The sequence below is a fragment of the Saimiri boliviensis genome, chromosome 4 (genome assembly GCF_048565385.1).
Source record: "Saimiri boliviensis isolate mSaiBol1 chromosome 4, mSaiBol1.pri, whole genome shotgun sequence".
NCBI classification, from domain to species: domain Eukaryota; kingdom Metazoa; phylum Chordata; class Mammalia; order Primates; family Cebidae; genus Saimiri; species Saimiri boliviensis.
In genome coordinates this window covers 22,553,684-22,567,116 of record NC_133452.1, presented here as the reverse complement: position 1 = coordinate 22,567,116, position 13,433 = coordinate 22,553,684, and the positions used below count along the sequence as shown (strand labels likewise).

Genomic DNA, 13,433 nt, shown 5'->3' with positions numbered 1-13,433 from the left:
TACTACAGAACAATAGCTGTAGTTTGCATCTTATGTAAATACCATAGTTTTAGATTTTACATGATCTTACTTAGTTTTTTGCTTTTCACTAAAACATACATAGAAGAGTTAACTTTCATCAAGGAGTGGTTGAGTCAGATATTGTATAAAGTAATCAAATACTTAAATTTGATTAGATACAGGTTTGGCCTATAAGCTAGACATTAACTTAAAAAGTAATGAACCCAGCCAGGCACAGTGGCTCACGCCTGTAATCCCAGCACTTTGGAAGGCTAAGGCGGGTGGATCATTTCAGGTTGGAGTTTGAGGCCAGCCTGGCCAACATGGTGAAACCCTGTCTCTACTAAATATACAAAAATTAGCTGGGCGTGGTGGTTTGCACCTGTAATCCCAACTAGTCGGAAGGCTGAGGTGGGAGAATTGCTTGAACCTGGGAAGCAGAGGTGGCAGTGAGCTATCATACCATTGCACTTCAGACTGGGCAAGAGTGACACTTAACCTGAATGGAAAAAAAAAAAAAAAAGGAATGAACCCAGTAGCTATGAAGACAATGAGCTGGAAAGACTTTACATCGCTTACCCAAACTTAGTCTTATGCCTCTTTTCTCCTTATCTGCAACACCTTCTGAGAAGTTACTTTGTCTCACTCAGAAAAGCCTAACCCTTTCCTGTGAGCCTAAGAAATAATTAAAAGTTAGAATTTAAAGGCTCCCTTAAAGTAAAAATTTTAAGTACAAAAAGTTAATGCATCAAGTAAGTACAAACTTTTAAAAAGTTGGCCAGGCATGGTGGTTCACGCCTGGAATCCCAGCACTTTGGGAGGCCACGGCAGGAGTTTGAAACCAGCCTGGGTAACATAGTGAGACCCCATCTCTTCAAAAAAATCTAAAATAGCCAGGCTCAGTGGTTACATACCTGTAGTTCCAGCTGCTTGGGAGGCTGAGGTGGGAGGATCACTTGAGCCCAAATAATTGAGGCTGCAGTTAGTTGTGATCACACCACTGCACTCAGCCTGGGCAACAGAGTGAGACCTTGTTTCAAAAAATTAGAAAATAAAAAGTTAAAAATAAGATTTACTTTCCATTCCTAATATTACTCATTTTTTCATTATCTCAGCATCTAGATTTAGTAATAAAAGTATTCACTTCTATCTTGAAAATCAGTTGACATTAGTATGAGTCAAATATTCTTCAGAATTTTAAAAATGTCTTTTATTTTTCAGCAAAGATGTCAAGGAAGTTAAGCTTACCTACTGACCTAAAGCCTGATTTAGGTAAGTAAAATAAATAAATAAATATTCAAAATAATTTAACTCCCTATAATGGGAAGACAAGGAAATCTGAAGATTTATAATTACTGTAAGATAGTCATTGAAAAGCAAGTTTAAAATGACTAGGATGCTTAAGGTTTAAACATTCTTTAGCCTTTAGAATGCTGTCTGTAAATTTAAAAAGAGAATTGTAATGCAAATTCAAGCAAACCAAAAGAACATATTTTCTTAACCCTCTCATACTCTATGTCTAAACAGAATTTTGCATAAGAATAAGCTTGTGCAATTTTAGATTAATTTTTATTAAAAATTGTTATATCCCATTTAACCACCTGAAAATCTATTTTGAACTCTATAATTTATAAAATTATTTTTATACTAATGAAATACTTAATATTTAAAAATAATTTTTTCTATATTACAGTGAATCATAGCAAGAATCATTACTATTTGATTGTAATAAATTGGGAAATATTTCTATCATAGTACTTTCTGTGCAACTATGAAAGCAGGATGAATATATTCACATATTTATTTTGCTTTCTATCCAACCAGAAACAGCTCCTTGATAGCATATAGGGACAAATGACATTTCAACAAAGAAAAAATAGTAGTATTTCCTATAATACCTGTAAAACATGGTATCTTTTTAAACTCATTTTTTATTTCTGTTGCCTTTACCTAAATAAGTATGACTGCTTAAGGATGATTTCACCCACCTCTATCTTAGAGATAACTAGGTTTTCTCCCTTGCATTAGCCCACACTCCTCACCACTATTTATTCTTCAGATTCCTTGACTATGTTTCTTAGGCATCATGCCAACTTAGGTGTTGGTCCATTTAAACCTACTAATTTTAGCATTTCCAAATCATGATCTTACCTCATTTAAGATTCTAACCTTGAGCAGTTTCATCTCTTGGCATTATGTTTTGATTTGGGAATATAAAAGTTTGTTGAATAAGGCTTTGTGAGGGGAGGAGAAAGTGATACATACAAGTAGCATGTTGTAAGTATGTAGAGAGTAGCATAAAAACAGTGATTTTTATGGCATGACTGTATCATGTAGAGCTGGATGGAGGCATTAATGACAAATTTTTTTTGAGTTTAGATCAGCCAATAAGATCACATATTCAGGCACTTTTCTGACATCTAAAAACTAGAACTTTAATTCTCAGTAATAACCATAACATTTCAGCTATATGATAGTGGTTATGGGCTACCATATCACAGAAAACTAACAGGAAGTTTTAGACTTGAACATAGACACAAATTCTGACACTACCATATGCTAGCTTGGTCATTCTGGGCAAGTCACTTAACCTCTCTGAGCCTCTATTTAATCATTTGTTAAATTGTGATGATAATACTTTTTAAGGTGGTTATGTAGACACAATAAAATGATAACTGTAAAGTATTAGTGCCTGGCACATGGTAGGCCTTGCTTAGTAGTAATTATTTTCACTGCTGCTCTTATTACTAGAGCTACTAAAATTAAACTTTCATTCCGTTTATTTAGTTTGCCAAACTTGTATAAATGAGCTCACAGAGACCCATAATGCCTAACTTAAAAGGAATAAGTGGAAGTTGTAATTCATGAATTGCTGAAAGTTCTTTTTTTTTTTTTTTTCAAAAGTTGAGACCGATAATATATTAAATAAGCAACCTGTCTCAGTTTCACATTTGACTCTTATTCAGTCAGTTTTTCCATTTTGATCTAGCTTTAGAAGTTGCTTTGGTAATCTAATTTTTATAGATAAGTCATGTAATAAAAATATAATTTTAGGTTGTGAATTTTATATAGTTAAATTAGTCTATTAAATTCAAACATTGCTCATTTGACCTGTGACTTAACATCTAAAGTATAGGTTGTTGTGAATCACCTGTTGTAATTTTAATAGTTATCATTAAGAGTTTTTCCACAGGTTAATTTACAAAGAAATCTGTTCATCAACTTTTCTCATGTCATTGTTTTCTCTTCCTATCAGTACGTCACAACTGAAAATGTTCATTTGCCTTGTATATGTATGCTTTACAAGTAGCAAATTAAATGTATTTATTGTAATTTTTAAAATGTATTTTACTAAAATAACTTTGAAAACCATAAAGAAAAAATAAATATTTGTAATCAAAATTATAAACTCTGTATTGAGGCATTGATTATGGGAAGTTGTTTGATTTATAGTAAGTAGTTCTTTTCTACCATATCATAATTTGTAAATTATGGAAATGCAATCTCAAGCAAAAGAAAGATGTTTTTAGAAACTGCAGTTAAAAAAATCCATAGTATTATCATAACTAATATTACTGTTTTCAGAGGCTACCTATAATCAAAATTATGTTGCATATAGTTATTGGGAAATATTTTAAATCTATGAATCTAAATTTGATTGCAAAAACTTTTTGTAGGGTATAACTAGGATTTGGCTATACCTTTTTTATTTAATAAAGAAAGTGCAACTTAGAAGACTTTAACATGCTTTATATTTTTCACATTTTGGAGAGTCCCTTCACAAGAGCATTGAAATCACGTGATTTAAGGAGTTATTAGATGTAAGTAGTAGTAGCTACTGGGAATTGTAATAAATCCTAATGGTACAGCAGAAGCATTGGTTTAGATATTCTCAACTATAAATCTGCCTTCGGCAAGTGTTCATTGAATTCCTTTCACGTGCAAGGCACTGTGCTAAATTCCTCAGGGTATCAAAACGACACAATCTTTGCTTTCAAGATACTTGCAGTCACTTTAGAGTGAGGCATGAGAAAAGTCAGAAATAACTACAGAACAAATGTACTTGTTTCATGGGAGAGAGAATGTGGCTATAGGTATTCAAGAGGGAGAGAAACTATGTAGGTTGTAGGAATCAGGAGAAACTTGAGGAATATGACAGTAACTGAGATGGAAAATAAGCAGAATCTTGATAGGTAGGAGAAAAGGCTGATGCAAGGGCACCAATCAGAATACCACAAGCAAAAGCCTACAAGTAGGTAAGTACAGGTTATGTTTGGAGAAAATTGAGTGCCTCTGTTTATTTCCCACAATGAACTGAAACACGGTAGCACTGGGAGATAGGGCCAGGAGGGTAGGTTAAAGATATTTTGTGAAGAGTCTTAAAAATTTGAGTAAGATTATAAGCATGAATAAATAAAGAGGAGCTACTAAGGATTTTTTAGATTGAGGCCATAGCATTATAGCTATGCCTTATAAAATTTAATTGGGTTTTGTTAGTAGTGAGATGCTGTGGGTGAGGAGATCAGTTGGGAATTGTCTAAGTAAATGGTGATGAGAACATGAACTTAGGGTAATGGAAGTAGATTACCAGTGGAAAGAAGGAAACAAAAATGTACAATAAAATCCCTTAGGGCTTGGCATCCCATCAGATGCATAGGTCAAATGAAAGGGAGGAACCCAAACTGTTGCTCATCTTAAGTGTTTCTCCCATTGAGAACAGGAGTGTCATTAATATAAATAGTGCCATTCGAAGAATTTACTGGGTTGGGGGAAATTACGTGCTTTGGTTTTTGCATAGTGAGGCATAACAGGAAAAAAGTCCAAGAAGTGTTTGGAAGTGATGTTCCAAGAGAAACAAAAAGGCTAGGGCTTGAGACAAGCTTGGGATTAGCAACAGGGAAGGTAGCTAAAGATGAAAGAAGTTTTATTAGTATAATTTTTTAAATGTCCCTGTCATTAACAGAGCTGGGTAAAGCAGTTTGCCTGGTATCAAGTATGAGCCAGATGGCAGTTATACATTTTGGTGAAAATTCCTTAGGTGAATGTGGATTATGGTTAAAATGACATTGAAGAAAAATGGGAAAAAAGCTAAACTTTTGTTGATTAAAGGTTTTTATATGGGCTGGTCTGAAAAATAAATGATCCATCATACAGTAAATTAGAGGGTAGAATCAGAGTACTTCTAAATGCATTTTAAGGTAGAAAATGGAAAAAATCCACACTTGTCAAGCTCTACCAGTTATGGATTATATTACCAAAGAAAGACATAGTACCATGAAAAGGAATGTGCTGAGGGCTAAGCAGCCAGGATCCCAAGGACTGCATGTTCAGATATTCATTGACATGAACCCAGTTCAGTTCTGAGGAGTGTGAATTTATTTATATATTTAAGAAAAGGGGAAAATTTATTAGCATAAAAGTAAATTGTTTTTGTTTTCAGTTATGTTTGACCCTTAAACAATGCGGGTGTTAAGGGAACCAACTCCTCACTCTGACCAAGTCAAAAATCTGCATATAGCTTTGAGTCCCCAAAAACTTAACTTCTAAAAGCCTATTGTTGACCAGAAGCCTTCCCAGTAACATGAACAGTAAATTAAGACATATTTTGTATGTTAGAAGTGTTATATACTGAATTCATATAATAAGAATGTTATTAAGAGTATCATAAGGAAGAGAAAATGTATTTACTGTTCCTTAAGTGGAAGTGGTGGTTTTTCTATTGAATAGACTGAAGAGAAAGAGAAAGAGGAGGGAGGGGTTGGTCTTGCTCTCTCGGGGTGGCAGAGGTAAAGGAAAATCCATGTATAAGTGGACTTGTGCAGTTCAAACCCATGTTGTTCAAGGATCAACTAAAATGAAGTTAAAATTAAATATACTATAGATGTTGTCTTCTTGCAGATCAACTGCTTGGCCAAATTTATACCCCCCAAAAAAACAGAAATAACTTATTTTATAACTTGAGCAATCTCACAACATTTTTAACCATTTCAGATGTAAAGGATAACTCCTTCAGCAGATCGCGGAGTTCAAGTGTAACAAGCATTGACAAAGAATCCCGAGAAGCAATCTCTGCTCTTCATTTCTGTGAAACGTTTACTCGAAAGACAGACTCGTCCCCTTCCCCTTGTCTGTGGGTTGGAACAACGCTAGGAACAGTGCTTGTCATTGCACTGAACCTTCCCCCAGGGGGAGAACAAAGACTTCTTCAGCCCGTAATAGTGTCTCCAAGTGGTATGTATGCTTTGCTGCTGCACTTAGAGCTATATTACAGGTTTGATTTACTATGATGGAAGCCTTTGTTTTTCATTCTTGAACTGATCTAAGAATTCTAAAATGTAAATGGGAACAGCAACAGCCTTATGTTTTAATGAAAGAATACATAGAACAAGATTTCAGAATGTTGTTTATTTATACAGCCATTCAGGTTTTGCCATTTTTTAAAACTCTGGATCATGTGTAAAATAATCACTATGTAAGAAAATATTTTTTTAAGAAAGACTACAGTAGTGCATTCATAATACCTCAAGCAAATACCACAAGCAAAAGAATGGTGTACATTTAGGAGAAAAATAGAAAAATACATTTTTAAATATTCTACACATATTATTTTTAATCTCCAAGAGTGAAACCTGAGATTATTTTTCTACTTTGAAGTGTTACGAAAAGGTGAATTGAGTGCAAATTTTAAACAATAGTAATAGACTTTATATATTGAAAATGAGTTTGGATTTTGTCGAATGTTTGTGGAGTCTGTCAGGTCAGGAGATACCTGAGAATTCTTATTTCTGTTACTACTTATTTATGCTCATCCAGATAGAAATAACCCTGATTTTGCTTGTAAATCTATCTCTTGTGTGTGTACTGACTTTTAACAGTTTTTGGAACTTAGAAGTTAAACTGCAATTATAATTATATTTCTGAGCCATCATTACATTAAATAGTTTGATTTATTCATTTTGCTATATAAATGCTTGAGGATATACTGCATATCAGTTTGTTAAATTAAAGAAAACAGGTTACATAGTGATATTCTTAACAATCTCAGTTTTTATCAGTAAACAACAAATATGTGTATTGGAATAAAACTGAAAAGTTGAAAATCAAATGTTAATAGGAGTTGTCATTGGTAAGTAGGATTTGGAGTCATTTTTATTTTCATTTTTTTACTGATTTGGAGTTTTTAAATTTTCTATGGCAAACATATACCAATCTGTAATAAGAAAAAAAATGTTTTCAGTAAATGAAAATGAGTGAGCAGGATTAAATATAGATAATTTACTGTTAACTACAGAAAAAAGTATTTGATATACTTTCCAACTTGCAATAAATCAAATTAGCTGTAAAGTGAGTACAAAAATAACTTTTATATGTAAGAAAGAAACTTAGTTTCCTCTCAATGATGGAATATTTGAGGTTTGTTTTTAAAAAGATGCTTATTTAAAAATATGTCGGTGACTCTTATGTCATCTCTTTTGGCACTGTGAGAAGAGAGACAGGTTTTCGAGCTGATGGGTTTCTGTAGTTAAGAACCTAAAGTGGTCTACTTTGTCTGCTGTTATTTTTTCTTTTCTTCAAGAGGAAAACTCAACAGTTAACCACTACTCTACTGGGAAACATGCTGAAGTCCCATCAACTATAGGACAAGCAAACATTTAAAAGTTATTTTAGGGCATTTTTTTTTTAAATCCACATACTAGAACCATGTATGTGCTATAAACAGTTCCCAAATTAGCATGGATAATTCAGCTGACCTCATCAAAACTTTAAAGGCAGAAGGACTCTTTGGGCGTAACAGAATAAAAAATAAGAGACCTTGAAAGAAAAGTTAGCTTTATAATACGTTTTAAGGTAAATAGTAATTAAAACTATAAGAGTATTACTGTCATATGTTTCTGAGTTTTCTACCAAGCTGCTTAAAATAGTTAAATTATCTGCTCACTGAACCTGGATGTAGAGTAGAGTTACTAGATTTAGCAAATAAAAATAGAGGATACGCAGTCAAATTTTAATTTATGTAACAAATACTTTAATGTAAGTGTGTCCCATTTAGGCTTGGACAGATATGTAGCATTTGGGACATACTTATACTAAAAAATATTCATTGTTTATCTGAAATTCAAATTGAAGTATGTGCTCTATTTTATCCTGCAGCCTTACTACAGATAAAACATAAATGCAAAGCGGAAAGGAAAGAATGTTTTTTCTTTTAAGAAAAGTTTTGAGAGAACATCAGGAATTTGTTTTCTTAGAAATAAAAGAAAATAATATACGGACAAAATACTGCAAACTATAAAACCTTATATAAATTTAAACAAAACATGAAAAGTCTTTAATAATTGAATGCTAACTCAGTTGTCTACCCTCCCCTCCATTCTAATAATGTTATCAGTTTACTCAGAAGTGAGCATTAAAGCATATTGTACATTATCAAGGATATAGGGGAAAGAGTATCATTAACTGAAGCAAGTCAAGAAATGTAGCCTCTAGATTAAGACGATAAGCTGACCGAAATAATGCCTTCAGTATATCTGACATTTGTTGTGAATCATTTAAAAGGAATTATGATTTTAGAGGTAATGATTACAAATATATGGATTTTTTTTCTCATTGGTCATCTAGATCAGTACTGTTTATTAGAAATGCAATGCAAAGCCACATACATAATTTTAAATATTCTAGTAGTCACATTAAAAAAGGTGAAATTAATTTTAATAACATTTAGCCCACTGTATCCTAAATACTGTCATTTTAGCATGTAATTATTAAAAATTACTAAGGTGTTTTACATTTAGCTTTTTGGAGTACTAAAATCTTCAGATGTGGCATGTGCTTTACTCTCGCCACATGCTGCAGTTGTTCACCACACTTTGGACAAGGCGCATTCCCAGTGCTCTGCAGCCACTTGTGGCCCCATATTGACTGCTCCAGGTACATGTCCACTTGTTCTCCTGCTAACTGGTAGTGCACTTGCTGGGTGTAAGAGAAAACAGTTCCAGATACTCTAGCATGTCATTTGTTTATTCATTTAAAGACCAGATACATGTTTGCAATATTTATTATATGTAATTAAATTGTGAGTGATCATTAGTGGCATTTATCTATTTGGAGCATATAAGTTGATATCTTTTTCCAGACTCATAAGTGTCATGCTTAAAATCTGAATCCCGTCCATGAGCCAGTGTTCAATTCAATATGCATTCAACATATTTTTGAGTATCTGCTATCTGTCAAAGTTAGAATAAACATGTTTACTCTGTTAAGATATTTAAGTTATTTACTAGACTTCTGTATTTTAGGTACTATATTGAGGTTAAAAGGTGCAATCTTGAGAATGGCATTTCTGGATACCACGGGCTGCTTAATACCACCTGCATATGAACCCTGGAGAGAACACAATGTTCCAGAAGAAAAAGATGAAAAGGAGAAACTGAAAAAACGGCGGCCTGTATCAGTATCCCCCTCCTCTTCTCAGGAAATTAGTGAAAACCAGTATGCAGTGATCTGTTCTGAAAAACAAGCAAAAGTAATCTCACTGCCAACCCAGAACTGTGCTTATAAGCAAAATATTACAGAGACCTCATTTGTGCTTCGTGGAGATATTGTAGCATTGAGTAACAGTATCTGCCTTGCTTGTTTCTGTGCCAATGGACATATAATGACTTTTAGGTAAGAGATTTTTTTTTAAACACAGTTATAGCATTTCTTCCCTCAGGTTATACTACAGAATTGTTTAAAAGAAACACTTTTTTGTTGTTTATAGCCTTAGACTCTGAGAATTTATTTTGATTCAGCTAATAGCGAACAAGTATATGAGGAATATAAACCATTTTTTAATCTCCCACTCAAGTATACAAACTAAATTATAAGATTTGTAAGGTCTTTGCCATTTTTAACAATGATAGTATGTTCAAGACTAAAACCTACCTTATAATTAACAAGTTTTTAATTTTTTTCTCAAGTTTGCCAAGTTTAAGGCCTCTATTGGATGTGTATTACTTGCCCCTTACCAATATGCGGATAGCCAGAACGTTCTGCTTTACCAACAATGGACAAGCATTATACCTTGTTTCACCTACAGAAATCCAGAGACTTACTTACAGTCAAGAGACCTGTGAAAATCTTCAGGTAATTAATAGAAATATTACTATAATTTCTTCAGAGGTAAAGTATTATCTGAGGGCTCTTACACTATCTGTTCCTTACTTTCATAGAAGTATACAAGTGAGCCTACATGGGAAAATCCGAACCATTGAATTAGACTTTCAGAGCACATGCTTTGAGACTTCCATGATGAAAAGTATTATCTTCAGACATCTGCTGTAAAGAGCAGTTTCGTCTTACTAATCTATATCTGTCTTTCCAGTGATGGCAGAGAAATACAAACTGTTACCTGCGTTTTATACCTACTCTCCACATAGAATAAATATGTATTACACACACACATCCTTTTTAAGAAGTGTGTTAATGTGAAAATAAATGAGTCTATTTTAGGGAAAATTTTGTAATCCCATCTCCTATTCTGTTTAGTCACAAGGATATTTACACATAGAAGAAAAATATTATTTGATAGTTTTTCTCTGAATATTTTGGTTGCTCTTTTTTGAGAGACTATATGCAAATTCTTTACGTATAAAACTGTGCCCTTTTTAAAGTATCTGAGTGTTGTATGTGCTTCTGTGTGTATTCGAAATGATCAGTTTAGCTTTACCTTCCAAAGTAAAAGTGCTCTGGAAATCTTGAGCTAAAATATTGATTGATATTTGATATTTAGAGGAAACTACTATCTAGAGGAACTTTATAATGAAAGTTTTTTCAATTAATTAGCCCTGTTTTACACATCTACAAATTTGAATTTGTGGCTTATTATTTTTAGAACGTGAGCTTTAGAGTCAAAAAGTTTGAATTCAAGTCCGTCCTGTTAACTATGTAATTATGTGGTCATAGACAAGTTACTTAATGTCTCTTAGCATCATCTTTAAAATTAACATGGAAATAGTATCTCAGAGGATATGGTACGGATTAAAGGAGACAGTGCTTAGCGTAGTGCCCCTGGTACAGAGAATGCTTAATAAATGTCAAATGTTGTTGTTCTCATTGTGTTATTATTTCAGTAAACTATACTGTACTGGAAACTTAGTCCTGAGTAATATTGTAAACTTGGAGAGTAAAACAAAGTTACATATCTGACATTTTAGATTTAAATTTCCATTTACATTTGGATGAAAGTTATTGTTCGAAGATTCCTGAGAATCTGAAGTGAAGGATAAACCTTAAAATATTCCTTTTAGCATTTCTTTTCACTAGCAAAATGTTATGTTAAGAAATAATATGGACAAGTGAATATTTTCATAATTCATTTCCATCTGAAATGTGGTCTTAATTCAACTGCTCAAAAATCTATACTTCATTTTTGGGGAATCAATTTATTCTATCCTTTAGTCAATGTTTTCTTCAGTTATTCTTAATAGCAGCCATAGTTTTCTTACGTATGTTTAAATGAAGTAGTCTTTTAGTAGTAAACTGTATTTTAAACTATCTGCTATTGCCTTCATGATACAGAGATAAACAACAACAAAAAAAAGATTCTCTTGAAGGAATTTGTGATAAAATGTTTTCTTTGGGCAATAGTGACATGTTATTTACCTCTGTATTTTTAGTACCTAGAGATAATGCCTTGGTAAAAATCTGTTGAAGACTACTATGAACTTGATAAATATTATATACCTTGGTTCCCCAAGTATCCTTTTACATTGTGCATTCATTTAACTTTAGCCAAAAATAAAAAATAAAGAAGATGTCTACAAACATTTATGAAGTTTCCAGCCAAGATGGAATAATAGGGACCAGATTAGCCCTCCTGCCTGAAACAACCTAAAAAAAGGCAGACAGAACTCATGAAAGGATGATTTTCAAATTACTGGACATCAGGCAATGAAGGAAAGTAATCTCTGACAGATAGGAAACAAAGAAGGTATCCCAGCTTTAATGCCTTAATACAGTTTTCAGGACATGGCACAGGGCAAAGGTACAGAGGTAAAGTCTGGCAGACTTTCCAAGTTGAAGAGTAGGAACAAGAGTCTGGGGGCACCAGGTAAATTCAAGAGAAAAGAGCTACAAAGAGAAAGAACCCTGGAGATGTACAGAGTCCCCCTGAATATACACTATATGCTATTCACCATGTACATGTGACTAAGCTTTCTGAGCAGAAAAAGAACCATTTGAAAGGAATAGAGGATTTGTAGAAACCATGCCAAGAACAATGTGTGTTCCCAACAACCAGATTGGAGAAACCCATAATTTGTGTGGATATTAGTTTCCTGAGGCCACAAACTTGGTGGCCAAAACCAGTGGAAACTTATTTGCTCATACTTGTAGAAGCCAGAAGTCCAAAATCAGTTTCACTGAGGCAAAATCAGGGTGCTAACAGGGTCTTGCTTCCTCTGGAGGTTCTAGAAGATAATTATTTATTGCCCCTTCTAGTGGGAACTGCTGATGTTCTTTGACATTGGGCCACATCACTGAAATCTCTGCCTTTATGGCCACATTACCTACTCCTCTTCTGTGTGTCAAAATTTTCTCTGTCTCTCTCTCTTGAAAAGACACTGGTAATTGGATTATAACCCATTAGATAACCCAGATTAAGTAGAGCAAGATACTTAATCACATCTGCACAGACTCCTTTTCTTTGCCAAGTAACATTTTTTGGTCCCAGAGATTAGGACCTGATATCTTTGGATGGTCGTTATCAGCCACTACTTCAGCTATGCCTAACAAATTGCAAAAGCAAGATTAGAAAGAATGAAAATGTTTTCTGTCAGAAATTCAAGAAAACTTAAAGGAAATAAAAAATATTTAGCACCCAATGGGGTAAAAATTGCAATGTCTGATATCCAGTCAGTTACCAGGCATGCAAAGAGACAGAAAAACAAGACCCATCATGAGGATAATAATCAGTAGAAACCAAACCAGAACTGATATGCATACAGAATTAGTGCACGGAAGGATATTAAAACAATTATAACTGAGTTCCATTTGTTCAAAAAGTTAGAAACACGGAATATCCAAAAATAAACTTCTAAAGATGAGAAACTATAGTGTTTGAGGTGAAAAATATGCTAAATGGCATTAACAGAAGATTCAACATTACAGAAGAAAAGGCAGTAAACTTGAAAGCATAGTAACAGAAAAAAAATAAGTGTTTGAACATGACAAACTTACAGCACTAAAACACCTATGTTAGAAAGGAAGGGAGTCTCAATGCAATGATGTCAACTTTCACTTTAAGAAACTGAGAAAAGCAAATTAAACTCAAACACAAGAAAAAAATAAATTTCCAAGTGGAAAGCAAGGAAACGATAGAAAAACATCAATGAAACCAAAGCCAATACAATTGATTTCAAGCCATACAAAGAAAGAAGTTACGAATCATTAAT

The 13,433-nt window shown here is 33.4% G+C and overlaps 1 protein-coding gene across 4 annotated transcripts in view; it reads left to right on the top strand.

Moving 5' to 3' along the window:
- STXBP5 (syntaxin binding protein 5) overlaps positions 1-13,433 on the top strand; it is a 170,724-nt gene that overhangs the window by 140,226 nt on the left and 17,065 nt on the right. For 3 of the 4 annotated variants that reach the window (XM_039467624.2, XM_074397306.1, XM_039467623.2), the window contains 4 exons: positions 1,222-1,272; positions 5,992-6,231; positions 9,297-9,666; positions 9,960-10,125. In XM_039467624.2, the coding sequence (XP_039323558.1) occupies positions 1,222-1,272; positions 5,992-6,231; positions 9,297-9,666; positions 9,960-10,125 (827 nt within the window). The remainder of the gene's footprint in view (positions 1-1,221; positions 1,273-5,991; positions 6,232-9,296; positions 9,667-9,959; positions 10,126-13,433) is intronic. The other variant, XM_039467625.2, reaches the window with a different exon arrangement.